This window comes from Microtus ochrogaster, chromosome 8 (genome assembly GCF_000317375.1).
Source record: "Microtus ochrogaster isolate Prairie Vole_2 chromosome 8, MicOch1.0, whole genome shotgun sequence".
Taxonomy (NCBI): domain Eukaryota; kingdom Metazoa; phylum Chordata; class Mammalia; order Rodentia; family Cricetidae; genus Microtus; species Microtus ochrogaster.
This window is the reverse complement of record NC_022015.1, coordinates 83,220,913-83,241,680: the sequence shown is the minus strand read 5'-3', so window position 1 is coordinate 83,241,680 and position 20,768 is coordinate 83,220,913. Positions and strand designations below refer to the sequence as shown.

General features: G+C 45.0%; 1 protein-coding gene across 28 annotated transcripts in view; it reads right to left on the bottom strand.

Annotated features, from left to right (window-relative positions):
- The window catches only part of Tcf7l2 (transcription factor 7 like 2), a 191,774-nt gene that overhangs the window by 28,234 nt on the left and 142,772 nt on the right, over nucleotides 1–20,768 (bottom strand). The window contains exon 1 of one of the 28 annotated variants that reach the window (XM_026781383.1): nucleotides 9,304–9,551. The exons of 25 other annotated variants lie outside the window; for them this stretch is intronic. In XM_026781383.1, coding sequence (XP_026637184.1) covers nucleotides 9,304–9,306 — 3 coding nt within the window. In that variant the 5' untranslated portion in view covers nucleotides 9,307–9,551. Of the gene's footprint in view, nucleotides 1–5,598; nucleotides 5,722–8,390; nucleotides 8,475–9,303; nucleotides 9,552–20,768 lie in introns of those variants that run through there. 2 more of the 28 variants (XM_026781382.1, XM_026781377.1) reach the window with 2 other exon arrangements.

The window sequence follows — 20,768 nt, the reverse complement described above, 5'->3', positions numbered from 1 at the left end:
CAACATTTCTACATCCCTTTCCTCATAGACAAAAGTCCGAATTTTAAGACAGCCACCTGTAATGTAAAACCCATTCATCGGCTTCACTGTGGTGGATCTGTAAAAGGACCTGGGTCAAAAAATCTGTGAGAGCTAGTTCATGCTCAAGGTCATGGTCATGACGGTCAGGGATGACTCAGTGAAGAGCCTACTACCAGTAACACCTTCAGAACATCACAAAGCTAAGCATGGCTGTGCCACCAGAGAAACCAAATATCCGTAAGATACTCCGATTCTCCATAGCATTTCAAAGCTAGGATACCACAGCTCCCCACACATTCTGCTCACTACCAGGAACTCACCCATGCGGCCATTTTAAGCACCTTGTCTTGCTGGTCCCAGAGCAAGAAAGGAACCAACCAATGGCTACATCAAAGCCCTGTCACCATCCTAGAGCAGCCACCCCTGCTTCTTAGCACCCAGATGTGCACCCCTGCCCAGATGTGCACCCCTGCCCACCGGTCACATTGACTCAGTGTGGCCACACGGCACGCATAATGAACAGCTGGCCTCTGTTATTTGTTCCCCACGTCAGTGAACACGTATTTCTCGCACACCTTGGTAGAGTGGTGTTTCCAAACCTTGTGGCACCCCAATTCCTCCACCATTCTCATGCCTGTAGATCAGAGTGGCTGGGGGCGGTAACTGCCGTGTCAATGGAGCAAGCAAAAGGCAGCCTGTGAGATCAGCCTGTGTCAATCTCCTCTAAACACAGATGCTTCGGGACCAAGAGGAAATCAGTCACCCAATGCAAAATCAGGCTGTCTCCGGGTCCCCTGCCCCTCCCGGACCCCTGACTCCACCAGGCAAGCCCTTGCACTGGCTTCCTTCAGAGGGGCTTTTCCAGCATGGGGCTGGTGAGTAAAGGTGGGAACAACCAGGGCTTTGAACAGGCTGCCTCAGCTCCCCAAATACAGCCGGGCCCGGCAGAGTTTTGGTGACAAGTGCTGCATGTGGTTAGCTCCGGGCTTACAAGAAACCAAAGAAAATAAACAAGCTATCTAAAACCCTGAACTCGGCAAAGGAGGCAAACATTGTGTGCACGAAGGAACCAGAACTCGTCATCCGAGTTCCTGTCACTGGTGCTCTGTGCTTTCTTCTGGACAGACTCCCAAGCCCCAGGTGAGGCTCTCCTTGTTTCCTTCATTAAACTCCAAGTGTGCACGGATAGTGAAGAAAAGACTCTTCAATGGCCCTCAGAACACACAAAGCCTATCCACCCATGCGAGTATTCATCCAGCTACAGTGGGGGGAGTGACCCTGTGGGTGCCCTTTGACCCCTCAAGAGCCCTTAGGTTTAGTGTTCAGCAACTTGACCATTACCAGGCACCCATTCACCCTCCAAACCCTGCTCAGAAATCGGGACCTTCTGTCCCTCCAACAACCACCCTCTGACCCCAACCCCTCAACCTCCTAGACGCGGGAGCTCCCCATTCACCTCTGCCGCCTATTAATCAAAGACAGTGGAAACAAATGGCGCCTCCTCTTCCCTCCTCCCCACCGCCCCTTCTTGTGCAGAAGAAAAATGGGGCCAGAAAGCGCCTTGAAGGAGCCCAGCACAGCATAACAAAGGGGACAACCAGGAGCATTCTTCAGCGTTCCCTACCCTCAGTGTGGATACCAGAGCTGTCCACGACCCCATCTTCCCCAGGGCACTGGGTTTCCATGCAAACGGGGTTCACTAGTGTAGCCACCCGTTTTCCTGTCTACTATGGCTGCGTGGAACCCAGTAGACTGGTTAAGCCTTCACGCCGTGGCAACACAGAGGGCTGGTGAGGAGGGCAGGGGTTAACTGTTCATAGCCATGGACAACTCTCGGGCCATTCTGCTGATGCCGTTTTTCTCGGGCCTTGCGTTAGAAGGTGGTAGGACAGTCAGCCAGTGGAACCCTACTGCCCCAGCAACTGGCACCCCAAGCAATATCATCTGTAAGATGTCCTTCTGTAAGGAAGGCTACGGGGACATGCACCAGCTGCCTCATCCCAAACTGGTTGGCTAGCATCTTGCATCTTCAAACATCATATGTAACATGGAACGCTTGGTCTTCCTCACGAACAGGCTTCTTCAGACCTTTCCACATTTCCCTCAGCCAGGCCGACCCAGCACTGTGGCCAGGGTGTTAGCACAAGCTGTGTGTGACTGCTGTTCTTTTCAGTGGAGGGGCTCTGCTCCTGGCTAATGGTGCATCGCGTTGTGTGCAAGGTGTCTGTGCATGGTTATAATGCTGCTATCGAAGGGAATAAACGAAAGGGGGAAGGAAGGTTTCTCTGAGTTTGAGCTTTACAAAGAGAAACAAGATGAGAAAGGATCTGCCTGTGAGAGGAAGAAGAGAAATAAATGGCCACCAACCTCGACCATGCACAGTCTGCGTGTCTGGCCGGGTGCTACGCCAAGTACCTACCCACCAGGAGGCCAAGTTTCATCTACAACTGAGAGCCCAAGTGATGGCTGGTGTTTCTTATTCATTCTGTAAATCATCAATCTCTCTGCCTCTGTATGTTGCTCGCTCTCTCTCTCTCTCTCTCTCTCTCTCTCTCTCTCTCATCCATTTAGACAGAAACCATGCAGATATCCCCCCTGCCGTCTATAAAATTCTGCCGACTCATAGTTTCTCATGGGCTCACAGGCATTAACACTCTCCTCACAAGGAGATGACAGGGCAGGAAAGGCAGAGAGTGGGCAGAGGTGCAGTCTGCTTCCGTCAGAGTCTCACACAGATGCACAGACACCATGCTGGCTCAAACCATCCTCAGACCTGGCCCCTTCTGGAGGGGAGGAGGGCCTTCCCATAATCACCCAACTGCTAACACTCCAAATAGACAGCCAGTCTCAATATCTGAGAGCCTAGACAGTCAAATTCAGCAGTTTCTGGTGACCCTTTTGTAATGCCTAGAAAGGAGCCGGGGAGCGGTGCTGTTGGGGTACACAAGCAAAGGGGGGCTTCAAACCTAGCAAACAGAGCTGTACTCCAGGTGTCTGGCTTTGTGCAGAACTGTAGCCCAGGTCCACTCAGCATAGCTGTGCTCGCATAGATAGGCTCCCAACAACCCCTTCCAGTTCAGTTCAGTAAACATAATTTATAGCCACTCATTCCCATTTATTTTCCAATAAAGAAGGAAACATCCCCATGCCTCCCCCAGCTAACCTTTAAAACATTTGCACACTTAAGTTTTGGCCCACTGGTACAGGCTAGATTTCCAGGGCTTTCCTCCTGCCTGCTTCTCTCCGCACCGTCGTTCTTAGCAGGGTCTGTGGGCAATTCCAGTCCATCACAGGTCTCAGAGCTGAAGGAGTAGCCACTTCACCCCTAAGTAATTTCCCAGGAATTTGCGACCTCCACCCTCCCGCCCAATATTTCTCCACTACTTGGGTATTAAATGATTAGCGTTAGCATAATCAATCTTGTTGGCCGTCTGGGCGTGTGGAGAATGTTTGGGAACTGGGTAAGAGGATACAGCTGTTTCGAGAAGAGCCAGGAATAAATCTAACCTATTCCAAGTGAAGTCCTCCGAATGTTCCAATGGGAAACAACTTTAAAATACAATAACGACTTCCAGGCCACCATCCCCCTGAACACAACAATCCCAAAACCTGGGGTCCCTAAACACAATAGAAAGGAAATCGCCCATTTCAGCTGGAAGTCAGTTTTAAGTGCATAATGGTTATTATATCCTGGGAAGTTTAAGGAAAGCAAGGAACAAAATCTGACACCACCTTCTGAGTTTACTTACAAGGAAGGGACAGCTGCCTGAAAATGCCTTTTGCCGCATACGGCTCCCTCACCAGGGACTACCTTAGGAATTTCGATTTGGGTTGGAAAAATCATGCTTGCTTCATAGAGCTCAATAGCAGTCATTTTCCTAGGAGAGAAGTACATCTGCTCCCTGGAGAACAGCAAGAGGGCAAGCCTAGAGAAGGAAGGCCTGTTCATGTGGTCCAGCAAACACAAACCCAGACTCCGAGAGGCAGGAAGAGGCACACACACACGCAGAAGGAAGATATATGGAGGTGCCGGCTGCTCCATTGTGCCCTGCTAATGTCCCAAACTTCAGCATCCTTTCTTTTAAAGGACATGTAGAATGAAAAACCGAACCCCTGGAAATGACCTGGAGTCACTATGGGCCAAGCAGAAGCAGACGTGGTGGCTGCCCGAGATTAGTGGCAACGCTCAACTTTTTGAGTCCTCCAATGTGGGTAGGAGTACGCACTGGATAGTATAACAAGACTCCACCACATTCCACAGCATTACAGAAAGAATTCCAGAGCACAGCCCAGTGGAGTTCCTCACCAACTCCAAAGCACCAAGGGAGGTTTCCCTGAGAAGGCAAGGTTGCCATTTCGGCTGCTTCCAGAAAATGCCGGTAGAGCAACCTGCTTAAGACAGCATAAGAGTTGTTTATCACGGAGTTGAGAATCTGCCTCTGAAGAGCAAGTCCCTACTCTCGGAATGGAAGCTTTAACCCTTCCCTGAGCCAGAGGACAACAAAGTTCTAAGTCATTAGTGCAAACGAGGGACTCACACAGCATCAGCCAGCACCCTGTCCCCACAATTCCCGTCAGTCTTCATGACTAGGTTCATGACTAGGCTGCAAGAGGAAGCAGCAGGACGGTCACACACGTTATTGCCTCGTGTTCCACGTCACAGACCCATTTACCAAGTTAGCCTTTAATATGACAATCAGTGGGGTTTTAACAGCTGTTCTCATAGTCTGCATAATGCTTCATTTCTTTCCGGGAACAAACAAAAAACAAAACAAACAAACAGTTGTGTTTTTTTTTTTTAAATCTGACCTGGTCAATCACTCAAGTACTTTTATTTGGCCATTCAACAACAGAAAAAAAAAATCGTAGCAATTATAAAGATAATGAAAGAATTGCCTGCAGATTTAAGAAAACATTTTCACTGCCTATGGCAAAAGGTACGACCCAGAGCTGGAGTGGATCACAGTATACCCCTAACACCACATCGTCAAGAGGAGCTGTCCTGGGTCCCACCATAAGCCTTCCAAAACAATTTTCTTAATTAAATTTTGAAAATACAAATGCCACCAGCAACACCAGGGCCTGGAAAAGCCAACATCTAAATCTGGAAAGTGAAAGCAAACGCAACCCAAGACAGCAGCAGAAAGTTAGCAGTGAGTATGCAATGAAACACTAGGTGTACAGCAGCCTGCTCCTGGAAAGGTACGGTCCCCTGCCGCGGACAAGGCCACTTCCTCTCTCTGCCTGTGGTAGCGGCCCTCTGGGGTGGGTGACACTACAGTTCACTTGCTATGAGCTGTAAGAACTGGGATGAAAGTCAGACTCTCTCTCCTCCCCATCTTCTTTTAACCCTTTCTCCTCTCCCCCAAAAGGATGCTGCAAAATCCCACAGGGACAGGGCACAGCCTGCGCCGACCGTTCATTTATGCTTGTTTCATTCCGCTTCCCATTGTCTGGGGGTTTTTGTTTTAAGTCTTTTAAAGAGGAAAAGGTAGCACCGGTCTCAGGATCAAGACCATAAGTGTGGACACAGACACACACACACAGGGACGGACACACACACACACCACTACTCACCCAGCAATTCAAATTGAGGTGCCAAGCGCCCAACTGCTGCAAGAGAGAGACCCCGGGGGCCACTGCTCCTCCCTTCCCACTTAAATCCTCCATTCCCACTAACACTGAATCCCTGGGGTACATAATAGCTCTGCCTTACCCTCTCTCCACTCAAAAAAGGAAAAGAAAAAAAAAAACTTTCTCTGTACCTTCAAGATGGAACTGGACCAGCTTTTTTCTTCCTCCCTCCCAGACTCTCTCACTCTTCTTCTTCCTCCCAGCCCCCCCTCCCTTTACACAGCTCACTTAAAGAGCCGGAAAAGCCAGAGATGTCTTCTGGACACACTCACTTCTTCTGCATAGGACGGCTTTGTAGTTCCTTCCCCCTGAACACCCTCCCTGACAAAAAAATACTTAAAAATAAATAAGTAAAAACACTTAGTTATCTAATTTAGCTGGCTGTAGCATCAATTTAATTTTGTTTTTTAATGTAAACCTCCTTCAACTTCCTAATCTTTACCACTCCAGGATCTATGAAGGCAGGCGGGGAAGGCCTATTCTCCCGGACCAGCTCAGGACACCTAAGAAAAGTCCCCCTCCCTCACCTTGGGTGGCAGGGACAAAGCTAAGAGTAGCAAAGAAATTACGGTCAGCCATGAGGGAAAATGATCAACCGGGGCAGCAGGCAGGCACTTTACCTGCAAGATTGTCAAATCCCTCAAAACAAATTTCTTAGGGACAGGGCTACAGTGGGAGAGAGGGAGGGGGAAGAAAGAATATTTTCTTGTCACGGTGACACGGAAGTGACACCTTGTAAGGCCCTGCCTGCCACTCGTGCACATCCTCTCTTCCTTCCCGGAGTATGAGGCTGCCTGATTTTCAGGTGACCTTCTTGAAAGCACAGGAAAGCAGACTGTGTTAGCTGGTGGGTACCAGAGCTTTCTCCCAGGAAGAGGGAAGAGAAAGAGAGGGAACAGAAGTAAAGGAAAAGGGTTGCCCCTAACTTACTTTTCCTGGGGCCTTCAAAAGATCCAGGGTAGGGTACATTGGTGTGAGTTTAACCTAATTTGAGTTGAGACCCTGAGATAGAACAGGCCTAAAATGATCCCCCTTTGCATAGGCAGAAGAGGGGGATGCAGAGGTGTGTTGCCCAGGGTGGTGTTGAGTCACACAACAGAATATTTAATGGACTGAACTCCAGAATTAGCTCATGCTCTTTGAAAGCAAACACACAGCTCTAGTCTGCAAGCTAGGTTTGTCTGGCCAGGATTTGGTTTCCTGGACTCAGGACACCTGACTTTAAGAAGGAGCTAGTTTCCCTAGATTGCAGGAAGTGCCCAACTGGCCCGCTGTTGATCTCCAGGGCCACAGAACTGTAGGTCTTTAAGCGATCTGTTAATACATGGGGTAAGTTAATCCCCCTTACCCCACCCCCAAAAGGAATCAACCGAAACAAGGACTGGGAGGGCTTGAGGCTAGCAAAAAAAGCAGGACCTCTTCATTTTCTATTCTCTTGTTTAAAAAAAAAAAATACCACTCTGTGGGCTCTTTCTGGACTTATCTAGCCTTCTTGCAAAAGTGTGGAGCAGCAATCTTTAAGGCCCTTAATACCAAAACAAAACCCTGACATTTCCCTTCACAAGGCAGTAACAAAAGCAATGAGGTTCCAGTCTGACAAGTAAAAAGCCCCAACCGCAAGTCCCCTAATTGCCTTCCCTCCCTCTATTCACCAAGACCACCACACGCCCGGCAGCTGCTTTTGTGGCCCCCGCAATTTCTTAAGTAAACTGCGAGTTCTCTATCTGCTGATGGACAGGCTCGGATCACCCAGCAAGGATCACCTCAAAAGTGCTGCCAACAGCATGGTAACGCGGGCTAGGAATTTACTTCCCGGGTTTCTCAAAGGTCAAGGGAAAAGGAAATTGGGAAAGAGCCAAACCGACTCCAGTTTCTTCCCCCTTTAAAAGAGAAGAGGTCCCTCAATTCTCTACAAACTGAGAGCTTCTCCCAAGAAAACTCCTTCAGGGTGATTTGCTGTCCTGGGGCACTGTCCAGAACTAATCCTCAAAGCACCTCAGCTTGGCACATACACACCCATGCTTAGAACATTCCACTTAAAAAAGAAAAAAAGCTAAAACTTTCTCAAACCAAAAGCAGAGAACAGTCATTTTAGCAGGGCATTTACGTAAAATCCTGTGGAGGAGAAAGAAGCAGGGGCCAGAGATTGTCCATCCACGTCCCGTGATCCCCATCTCCAGGCAAAGTTTGCTTTGCTGATTTAAATAAAGAAATCTGAGATGCCAGACAGGGAAGTTACAAGGACAGAACAGCAACTTTGGAGGATTAGGCAGACATGTCTAGATAGGAAACATTTACCTACAGGAAAGATGTGTCTCTCCATGACTCCCAAACCTACATATCCACACAGGACAAGGTGAAAGAGCATGCACTCGATGAGGATACTTACGGCTGGGAAGGAGGGGGCTCAGAAGGGTGGAGGCTGCCGCTAAGCTCCGTGAGTGTAGGGATGGATACCTTCTAAATGCAGACACTTCCAGATGGAACAATAAATAGGTGGAATGAAGACACCCTTCCTCCTTTCCTTCCTTCCTCCCTCCCTTCCTTCCTCCCTTTTTTCTCCTTTTAATCTTTGTTGTTATTATTTTAAACGAGACTAAAACAAAACAACTCCATCCACCGGGACCATAGCAGTCAAAGTACACCAATCTTAAAGTTACTGCGCAGTGAAAGCAGGCATGGCCTGGGCAGGGCACAGAGCGTGCAAGGCTGGGCACTCGGGGCACATGGCTTACCATCTAGGGGTCGCCGCGCTGTCCTTGCCACCACCGACTCGCGGGCATGCTGCCGCACGGATGGCCCGGGCCCGCTGGAGGGCAGCACCCGCCCTGCAGCCCGCACAGCACCGGCAGCTCCCAGGAGCAGCCCGCAGCAGCCTTGCCGCTCAGGATGCTCAGGTTCAGTTCCATTCACGGAGAAGCGCACAATAACCGGGATCTCCCCCGGTTCCACAACAATCCACCCCCAAAAGAGGGAGGGGGCGTTAGATATATATATATAAAAAGGCAGGGCTTTTTCCCTCTTCTCTTTTTCCCCCCCAACCCAGCATTCAATCAAAAGAACAAAGCCTGATATTTTGTTTGCCGACTTGGCAAGCATAAAAGCAGTTTCAATAATCCGAGCGAGTTCACCTAAGTTAGTGAAAGTGATGCTCCGCAGATCTGCAGTGAAATTAAGCTTTAATGGTTATCTGATGCCATTCAGAAAAGGAAGAGGAGGAAACCAGCTGAATTTAGATAAAGTTGGAGTACCACTTCACTCCCAAGGTCCCCCCCCCACCTGAAAGAATCCTATAAAATTCTTGACAACATTCAGATCTTAATTATCTCGCTGAATTCTACTTTTTGTGGGAGAGGGAGTACAAAAACGAAATTACATTATTAAAAAACACTCCTATGTACGAGAAGTCACAAGGAAACGCTGTAGAACAGTTTTCATGACTAACTTTAAAAAAAGAAAGAAAGGAAGAAAAAAAAAACACTACCAAAACTTGTGGACGTGTTTCTTTAAAGCAAATGGTCCTAACACATATTAAACCACGGCTGTGCGTCTTCTAAGCATCGTAGGAAAAAATGACTATTGATCTTCAAATAGCGATAATTGAAAAGATCAAAAAGATTAAACAAAATCAAGAATGTGCTGACTTACCATGCTATGCTTTTTTTGTTGCAACTTTGTAGAAATTTCACTCAAAGAAACTGCATCAGAGGTGTCAAATTTTTTAGCGGACTGTGATCGTATTATTTCCGCAGCCCTGCCTTCCAATGCTTCAGAACTTTTCCCCCTTTCTCTTTTTTGTTTGTGGTACCTAGCTTTTCGCTATAGACTTTAAAAGCCTTCAGCTCAGCAAACCAGCACAAATTATCTTGCCACCTTGCGCAGCTCTGATGCTTTGGCCGCTAACTTTGGAAGGCCCTTTACTACTGCATCAAAATTAGCATTGTCAAAGCAGTTAATGAATATTAATACTGTATTTGTCATTGGAGCCGGTCCGTTGCTGAACTCCAAGTCACCCATCAGGGACAAGATTAAGAACACAATTATTTCTGACTGACAGGGACCAAATCTGCTAGAATTTTTTTTTTAAACAATTCGGGGGGAAAAAACCCACAATATCATCATCTTAAGGTGTCTCCCAGGGGACTGGGAACCAGATTAATACGCTTTTAATGAAGTAGAGATCATTATGTATGAAGGGGAAAAAAGAGAAAAGATGTACTATTCAAGCTATTTAGTTATGGTGGAAGCTAAATTTTAAAGAAAAAAAAAATGCAGACTGCGTATCTTTCTCGACAGCTGTCCAGAGTTCATTCATACTGTTCTAAAGAAAAAGAAGAGTTTTTCTCCCCGAAATCTTTTCCTTTTTAAAAAAAAGAACAGAGAATGGGCAGTTCGTCCCATCTGGGATAATTTTCCATGTCTTCACTTTTACTGTGGCGGCTCAGGAAAGACAGCACAGTAAATAATTCTACACAAATCTGACAAGAGACGCCTTCATCAGCGAGGCTCCTTCGCCCTGTATTCCCCAGATTCCGAGCCCTGTCTCTCTCACTTTATTCAGGATGAACCATTACATTTATCAAAACTCTGAAGTTCCCTTTCACAGTGGCATCCTCCTACCGCCAGCACCCAGGAAATAGCCCCAGTCAGAGAAAGCCCCTGGTACCCATTGCGCATCCCGAAACACCATTAGAAATGGCTTTCTCCCTGTTCCTAGGAGCCGAGCCCGCCTAATTTGGGGTACACATACACAGTGGAAATGAAAGTTTGGTCAGAAATAACCAACAGCAACTTAATGAACCGCACCACCGCACCGTCAGCTAGCCCAACAGCAACCGCCTCAGGAGATCACGACCACACAGCGCTTTCTCTACGAACAGGCAAAAGACTGGCAAAGAGGAATTAAGGGAAAAACTTGTAGCTTACCTGGTATAACCAATTTATTTGAATTCACCCAAATCATTTCAACATCTATGTCTCTCTGCCACACGGACTGGCGGGGCGCAGAAAGAAATCATACACATAGACGGATACACATAGAGCAATTTCTTAGCGTTTCAGGCAGAGTGCCTCACGGGTTTGCTCCACATAAACTGTCTTCGAGACGGTATTTCCACCCCCCTTTTCTTTTTTAAATGTGGTAAAAGGGATAAAATGACAGATGTGATAGCTAATCTACCCAGTGAATCACGGGGGTCTAGGTAAAGCCACCCTGGCCACAGAGCTAATCTTCGACACCCACTGACCACCCCACCGGCCCTCTAATGCCATTATCAACCCTTAGATGAACATTCTAAATTAGAGTTTTGTTCGAAAAGGGTGTGAATCTGACCTTCAATGCTGGGAGGCCTGTGCTGAACGTCAGATGGCAAACTTCTTATTGCACAATTTTTTTTTTAAAAAAAAAAGGTTTTACTTATGATTCCCATCTTTGAACTCTGTCTTTACAGCCTTCCAAAAAAAAAAAAAAAAAAAAAAAAAAAAAACCACGCTTTTTTTGCCTACTCCTGCAGTGGCCACTAATGTCACCTCCACCACATACTCCACAATTATTTATGCTTATCCCATCAAAAACAAAGAGAACTACCCAACACACATACAAACATGCCACTTTGCCCCAACTTCTCGTCTTCTCGCTTTCAATTTACCAGAGCTTTATCTACCGGTTTCTTTATGTCTGACAAGTCTTTAGAATGGATCATCAAAATGTACCACCTTCCTAGTGGGGGGAACGGAGACAAAATGTGTGTGTGGGGGTGTGTGACACGGTCCGGTCCGTAATGAGCCCCACGGTTCGAACGCACATGGAGTCAGGTTATGACGGAGGAACAGGACTGGAGGTTCAGACTTATTTTGAGCGATTCTTCTTGGGAGGGGGTAAATTTGGCCCTGTATCAAATCATGAACAAGAATGTATCATAATACAAGAGATATTTCCAATGCTACTACAAAAACAGATAAATATCAAATCATTATTGTGATGTAAGTATTCCTTCAAAGTGCCTTTCCAAAACCACAAATAGATAGTTCCCTTTTCTTCCCTGCACTGTCCCATAAAATCTATGAATTGGGCTTTATGCAATAAAATGTGGGGCCCCAAAAGCCCTACTTAGAAAGGCCTGTGCGTGCACTGCTCACAATCTACCAAATGCAGTCCTGTGCAAGCAAACGCATGTGTGCATCTCACTGCAGATTTTTACCAGCACGGACTAGCTTTCCAAACAGCCCTAGATGTCTAAATTAAGGACCCCTTGCTTTATCAATCCTCAGCTTCCCCATTTGTGACCCGAGCCTGCCTTTTCGTGGGCATGCACACGTCCTTAATCTGCATCTTTGTGTGCTCAGCACCGAGTTGCTAATAGGCAGCCTTCTCTGCCTCTCCCGGCTTCCCCAGCACAACCGCATCAGCACTAGTATCAAATTAACTCTCCGACTTTGAAACTTATTGATCTGCTATTAAGACACCAGTGAACTTGATGAAATGAGTGCTGTAGGTGCAGCCGTGACTTCAAAGTACAGCACAGCCACATAAAGCAAGCGCCTTTGATCCTAACTCCGATCTACTGAGGGTTTAAAGCCCAATTCTCCCTAAGCTGCCCTTCACTCTCATCATGTCTGATGTCTCACCAACCAGTGACTTGATAATGTTAATAATGCAAATTTTACAAATGATTTTTACAATGGCAAAATTAATTATATGAACTGCTGCGTTCTGCAGTTGGTCTCTCTGCTCTCCTCTCTCCTATAACTAACAACTGGGTGATTATGGTCACTCGGGGAGTCCCCGAACAACACTTCACTCTGTCCCCTCACCTCTCCTGTTTGCACAGTAGCCTAATTTACTAAAAATGTCCCTAACAATCCTGGCGACTCCTTTTCCTGTAGCCCCATTGCCTTGTCAGTCACTGCCTCAGAGCAGAAGCAGCCTTCTGAAGGTGGTTACTAGCTACCTATGATGGTCAATACCAAACAAAAAAAAATCTTTTATTTTTATGCAGGACTTTTTTTGGGGGAAGGGGGTCACAAATCCACAAAGTTTCGGGATTTCGCACTCTTCACTACTGTTTTCCAATTAGGAATTACCTGATGTGACAGCAAGGCAAGGCTAGGATTGTAGCACACAGACTCTGAAACGGCACCTCCAATATCTCCTCATGTGAGCCATTTCAACGGCTTTGAATCTAAAAGCTAATTTTTTTGTTGTTGCCAGGGAATATGTACTTAAGCACAGCTTATTTTTGCAACTTCCTAGCCAATATTTTGAATCACAGAAAATAAAAATAGGGCCTACACTCCAAGATGCATTAATATGAACCCTGCTTCAGTGTGGTTTATAAAGCATAAAATGGGTTATTATATTACCGGCTGAAAACATCCTGATACATAGCGAGAACAGAAAGAGTAAGCTTCCTGATATCTGAGCAAAGACTCAGTACCAGAGAACAAACCCTTTGCCAAGAGAGTCGTCTTTGTGTGCTGATTTTGGACAGGAAAACACGATTAGTTTCTAGTAAAACATACTCTACAGTCAGGAGTCCTGTGTGACCCTTTGATTAATAGCATGCTCTATAGCATTTGGGTTCTGGTTGTTCTGAATCTACTAATTATAGGAAGAAAGTAATGGATGTATTTTCTTCAATCAATATGGCAACATGTGCTCCCCATTCCAAACAGCAGGACTGTGCCTACCCCACGGTAAAAGATAATGGGAGTTTAAAAGGGCCATAATCTTAATACTTGCCTTCAGTCGTGCGTGCACGCGTGCACACACATGTTGGGGGTGTAAATCCAATTAGCTGATTTTACAATACAACTCAAATCACGAAATGGGGGTGGTGGAGAGTGATTGCATTGGTGCCCCCCCCATGTTGATAGCCACTTAATCTACTTGCAATTCTAAAGAAGTCAACACTTGATTGTGACAACGTTCAAAAGAATTTCCTCTGCCACTAGCACCGTAAAAAAAACTTTCACCAATTAGTGCAGGAAAAAAGGAGGGAAAAGCCACAGTGCTGGCGCTCAAAGAGCCAGGCCTTGCGGCAAACCTGTCAGGACGAGAGGATTGATCAACGGCACAGCAATTTCTAATGGCATGTTGTCATGAAAAGTCAGCCACAGGGAGCCACCTGCTTTGCTCCTCACAGACAGCCAGGAAAGGAAGGAAGAAGGAAGGGAGGAAGGAAGGAAGAGGGCAGGAGGGGAGGAAGAGGGGACAGGCCTTCTGTCCTGATCCCTGCCAGTTCCCTTTTGCTAACGATTCAGGCAAAGGAGTCATGATTTTTCATTCAGAGGAAATCTGTCAAGTCTCGGGTAATACTACCAGGACTGGAGATGACAACGGTCCCAAGGCTAACGCTTTCCGGTCCTTCTGCCCTCCCACCCCACCTCCACCCCCACATTCTGCAGAGAGACAGAGCATCCTTTATTTTACCACCACTGTCGCCTCACCCCATTGTCAAACACTACTGTGGAGGCCAGAAGACGTCTAGGATGGTTTGAAATCAACGAGGAGCCTCCCGACTTCATAAAAAAATAATTATTTGTAAGAGTTAGAAGATGAAAAAGATACCCTGGAAGACACAGTCAATGAATGCTGCTGTTGGCTGCATACTTCCCACATTCCTGAAGCTAGGGCCCTGTGGGTTATGGTCTCATCTGTGGCACCATGGGCATCCTCCAGTGGCCATGTGCTGAGTTTGTTGGGCATCTTCAAGGGCTGGATATAACCCGCTGTCTATAACCACCTCCTCATACCCTTGGAAACAAGATGTTCTGCCTCTGAGGGGCCTCCAGGAATAGTAGCCCTGGTACCCAACTGCTTACCAACCACTCCAAAGCAAAGGACATCTCTCACTCCTCCAGACGTCCTGCTCAATGGCTCCCTAGTCATCTCAAATGCCATTGTATGTGCTACAAGGTAGTCTTCCCAGGACCACCCCAAAATGTCAAACTGCTGAAGGGGTCTAGCGGGACTCGTGCCAGCTTGTGACATTCACAAAACTTCTTTCTGTTGACTTGATCTTGAGGTTGCTCTGCTTGTTTTCCATGAAAGCTAATAAATAACACAAAGGCCATCTTCTCGCCCATACTATGGTCCATAATATCGTTGTGGCCTACGGTCCCTGGTAATTTTCATATTTTCAATAATCACAAATACACTACCCCCTCAATCTACTTTGAACAAAAGAAAAAAAGTCAAATAAAAGTTAAAGAACTTTTAAGTTCATGAAACCAAACCCCACTTGGCATGCAAATCACGTACTGTAACCTTTTATTGGCGGAGCCTCTGGTCTCATCAGTCGATGAAATTCTCAGCCCGCGGCAACAGCTTAGCCGAGGGACACAGACCAATGAGAAAATATTCATTGTGTTAGCATTTCAAATGGCGAGAAAGGAGGAAGGAGCGCTAACTGATCACTGCCCGTGGAATTAATTGGATATTCCAAGAATAATGTCTCTCACTGAAGATCCTTGGAGGCCGAGCGCTGGTCGAGACCACATTTTGTGCGGCGCCTTCAAAAAGAGACCGCTTGGGGGTACTGGACATATTAGGGTTTTAGCGCATTTCCCTGAAGGCCAGAAGATAATCAGATGCACTGAACCAAACTCAACTAATCCAATCCATAATTATACATACAGCTCCAATAAACTTTGCCACTCTCCTAGAAAATGAAACTATTATATTGAAACCTTGATAAATAATAATAAAATTAAAACCTTAAGGGCATCATGGCCAAAATGCTCCCCACCCCAGGGCAGAGACATGTGGCTCAGAACTTTATTCTTTTTCTGCCTTCTGTTATGTTCAAGGACTGATCTTACTACCAACAGATCTTTTTATTCAGGGGAGGATTTGCGTTTGGGCTTTTCTTGCACATAACCCGAGCATCTACAATGACCCTGACCGATATTAGTATATCCTTCCCTAAGACACATCTTAATCTAACCTTTCTAAGACTCCTTTGCTTTCAAACTCAAAGCAGCATAAGAAATAAGCATTGTTGGGGACACCAGGAGCCTGAACTGAGGGCCTGGCGTGGTCGGCAGCAACGGCCCCCTGGAAAAGCAGCTGCTGGAGAAACTACAAAACCATCAGAGACCAAAAGGTAAGGGGGGAAAAATGAGATTAGGAACTTTCCCAAATGTTCCATCTCTCCTATCGACCACTGGCCTAGCGTGAGGTGTCAATTTTGACTCCAAAGAGAGCACACGAATTCGCAGTGGTCCCATTATGCGGTCTCTGCTCTCATTGTACATTCTGTCAACGAAGTCAATCTTATTAACTTCCGCACTGGTTCACACATGACATTTTCTTCAATTTTCTTGCTGACATCAAAAACATCAATTAGCAGCCCGAAAATAGGAAGGAACGAATGACAGAGTCTGATAACGTCGACTATTTGAAGCCAACGGGAAATCTATTCTCCAGTCCTGAATACGTTCATTACAATTGCATTTTCAAAGAAGACCTCCAAATAGCAAAGAAAATTAAATTTATCATCTAGAAATGCCTAGAAATTGTTTTTTTAATCCTATGTCTATCTCTCCATCCCAGAGCGTAATACAAAGTATCACAATTGAGTTTTATGATAACATGCCACAACTCTAATAGAAAGTTTATAAAATATGTAGCCCAGACCATCCTTCCTATCAAACAGCAACTACAAGGCTTAGCACCAAACTTCCCTGGCAGAGAACAATCTCCCTGGAACGGATGATCCCTTGTCTCGGTCTCTCATTATGATTAAGGAAAATGTGTCGGTGAACACACACACACACACACACACACACACACACACACACACACACACACCACACCCCAGATAGCCAACTAGTTGACAAGTTTTCTGAATTAAAATGGTAACTTCTGTCTATAGCCACAAATCCAAGAGAGCTTTGGGGGAATTAACTGGCACTGCATCTTCCATACAAAACTAACAAGGCTAACAATAACTGAATTATTTGAAACAGATATTCAAATAATATCTCAACTGTCCCCACCGACTCGCTCAACTTGTAACAAGTTCAAACTGGCCAAGGTAGAGACAAAACATTCTTCATCCCGTACACACAATCTACCAAATGATCACCAGTTTCATTCCTAGTGACCTCTTCCTTCTAAGATCAAACAAACAAATGGCCACGGGCTCACCCCTGACCAGAAAACTAAAACACTATTAGTCAATCTCTTAACAAGTCCGCTGGGCAGAACTAAAGACAATCAGGGAGTGGTTGAGAGTAAAAACAGTACAGCATCAAAAAACAAAACAAAACAAAAAAACCAACCAACCAAATAAACAAACTAAATCCCTAGCTTTGTAGATATAGACTTAGGAGGCAATCCTATAGTTATTTTATTATTTCTGGAGAGGTGGGGGCGGGTGGTGTGCGAGCTGTCTAATGTGCCCACTTTGTGTGCCGTGTGGCATCTCCCAGGGAGGGAGCCGGCTGGACTTTGGTGGCTGCCCCGGACACCGCCTCAGACGGACTCGTGGCAGAAGAGAAAGAGCAGCTATGCCCTGGTACACAGATCACATTCCTGCCGCCCATTGATTTTTTGATCTTTTGACATTTTTTAGTTGTTTCTGTCCCCTTCCTTGTTTATCCTCCAGTGTCACAAAAGACAGAAATGTCGGAACAATGGAGGCAGAGATATCTATTAGCTGTCACGACGAGGTTTTCCCAGCGTTGACTAAGCGCATACCACAAAGAATGCCGAGAACTGGTAAGATAAAAAATTATATCATTTTTTTCCTGAAATCAGGATAATCATATTCTAATACCTTTGTCCTTTCTCAACTGACCAAAACATACTATGAGAGAAAGGAGAAAATACATTGTATCCATTTCTATAATTTGTTACATTAGCTATATTTGTTGGGAGGAGAAAGAGGGAGGAAGGAAAGGGAGAGGGAGAGAGATGACAAACCCCTTCAAGGATGTACTAGCGTATTTTAGGCTGCAGCATCTGACAGAAGTACATCCTCCTGATCGCATGTTCCCCTCAGAACCACCACCACAGTGCAAGAACCGAATTAATAAAATAAATAATTTGTGACGCTTAGGGATGAAAGATTGGAAAAGAAGAAACTGATGTCCCCCAAGTTATTGGCTTCCCCTCAAGACAAGCCTTTCTCCCTGCAGAGCAGTTACACAGGAGATCTAGAGTGTGGCCAATCTCCCCTTCTGTACAAACTAAAATCTAAAAGCCATTCCATTAAGTAATGTTCTGACAGGACACTTTAGACACTGTGTCAGAGGGCTGTCAACGCTTCTGGTAGGACTGCATGAAGCCCTGGTACATCCAGAATTTCAGAGTTAAAAATCAAACGACACCCATTCCGCACACTTTCCTTTAAAATCCAATAATCAATGATTTGGAGAACGGGAAGGGTAAGCTGAACAAACTTTACACTTAGGTGTGAGAAGATGCATGCTTTTCTTCTAAACGGTCAGGAGCAACAGTAACCTACACATAGTATTGTTTGTAAGAAAAAGGGTTGGTTTAAAAATCTGTTTATTTAGACCTCTGCTTATTTGGAAACTTATTTTAGGAAATTACCTTTTACCCCTTAATAATTGCAGTGGGCACTCAAATGAATTGGAGTTCACTTAGAAAAGACACACGTAAAAAGAGTCGGCTCAATTTAGAGAAACTAACAGGCTCCTGAGGAACAATTGAAGGCCATCTGGTGTTGCTCCCGTTTTCCTTACATGGGTTCTCACTCGACAACCACATTTTACATTTACTTTTCTATCTCACTCTGGAGAGGCTAAACATTTAAGATATCAAAATGCATGTGTACTCACATATGTGGTAAATATTAATTATGCATCATATTTTGATGGTGGGAAAGGGTGTCTTCGTATCCGGGGGACACAAAGCTTTGGCAGTTATGTGCAGTAGCCACTGACAGAGTATTAAACAGGGAATTTTCTCAGTAGCAAACACAAGAACAGATCTGTGAACTCCAAAAAACAGAGGAGAAAATGACACAGTAAAAATGATCATTGTCAAGATACAGAATATTGGAGAATATAACCAACCCAACTTTTCTGCTCCTTTGCCAAAGTGATGTGTGCATTCGCTTCGGCTCCCTCAGCCAGCCTTTCTTGGCGAAGCATGCCACAGCCAAACAGACTCTGCTAAACATTTCAGTGAGGCAGACCTGGCTACTATAAATCCATTCCACAATTTCAGAAGGCACTTGATAGCAAGGGACTAGATAAATATACCTTTACTACGATTTGAGGTGTGTTGCTTTTTAGGTTTACTAAATAAAATGTGATATCTGAACAAACCATTCAGATACACACAGAGAAACACACAAACAAACACACACACACACACGGGCTTAAAACTGACCACAGGTTGCAGACTAGATGGCCGGTAGTTGCAGTTTCTAAAACCGCGCACTGTCCTTGAAACCGAGGCCGCACACAGCTCCATTAGATACACATCCAGTGTTCTTGATCTATTATTTACAAAGAAAAACCCTTCACTGCTTAAGTGCCCCCTTCTACTTCAGCCTTCCATTTCAACAGCATCAAACAACTTCGCGGGGGACACACAGGACAACAACTTGTGTTCATCCCAGCGTTCCGAGCAAGTCAAAATTCGACTCGGATGGAGAAAAATGAAGGAAAAACCCCGAACGGAGATGTCAAATAACTGACAAACGAGAGGTTTGTGCTGAAAATCTGATTGTCAGATTTTAAAAAGACACACAAGAGGCTTTGTTGTTTTGTTTTCTTTTTTAATCCTCTGTAAGAGAAAATTCCTGTTTGTGATAAACGAGGGAGATTTAAAAAAAAAAAAAACCTAAAGGATGAGAAAAGGAATGTTTTCAAAATGCACATTTGATGCGGAATTCTTTAATTATGGAGTCTGCTCCTTAAGTCAAACTGCATTCGATCTAATTAGTAAGCTCAGATCTCACCTTCGGACTGAACTTTAAACTCGCTGAAGCCAATTAAGAACTATTTAAATGAATATTAAAAGGATTCCTGTGATCATTTCTGACATAAGAGAAAACATGCTTTTTGGCAAAAAAAAAAAAAAAAAAAAAGAAAGAAAGAAAGGAAAAAAAAGGGTTTACACAGCATGCCCACATCTCACAAAATATTTGAATTGAGCCCATGTCTCGAGTCCTCCGTCCCCTGCCATTCACACAGCTCCTAAGCTCCTGGACCCTTCCTGGTCCCGTCTGCCGAGGGCACCGTTTCAGCCGCGCTCAGAGTCCTTACTGAGATTTACTGGATGTCACCTATCTCTGCCTCCATTTTGATAGACCACTGATTTAAGCAACAGTAGCTACAAATCCATATAACCTGGAATTAACCAGGAAAACTCTCAGCTATTTCCATCTTGATAAGCCGAAGCAAACTGAGCCAGTTAAACGTGTATTCTTTTTAAATGCATGCCTTGACATAGATTTTTTTTATTTTTGACAATTAATAACTTACTCTGTTTGCTTATGAAATCAAATTTTCCCATGAAAGGCTGTTACAATTAACACCACTAAACCTGTGAGGTCACACTCCAGAAATTGTCACAGTTTAATCATACCAATGAGTCATTTAACTCACGTTTACTAATTCAATTTATCTTCATTTCGAGCTGTGTGGACTGATGGATTGTCACCATTAGAAATGACAAAACTCAATGCTGGAGGAAAACACGGACCTGCTAACACTGTGGCTTCTCCAAAGACCACACACCATTGCCTTCGTGAGGAGCGCCTGCACGGCACCCAGTGAGGGACTTTCTGCTCGTCCCTCTGCAAAGAAAAATTTTCTATAGAAATCATAACACTAAGGACCAGTACATATGGGGCATTCTGTGAGATTCTCCAGATTATTTTGGAAAATATAGAACAAAACTTATGTTCTCTAAATGCTCAACTCATTGATAAGAATTTCTAATATAGATAGACAGAAGATAGATAGATAGATAGATAGATAAATAGATAGATAGATAGATAGATGATTGATAGATGATAGATAGATAGATAGATAGATAGATAGATGATAGATAGATGATAGATAGATAGATAGATAGATAGATAGATAGATAGATAGATAGATAGATAGATAGATAGATAGATAGATAG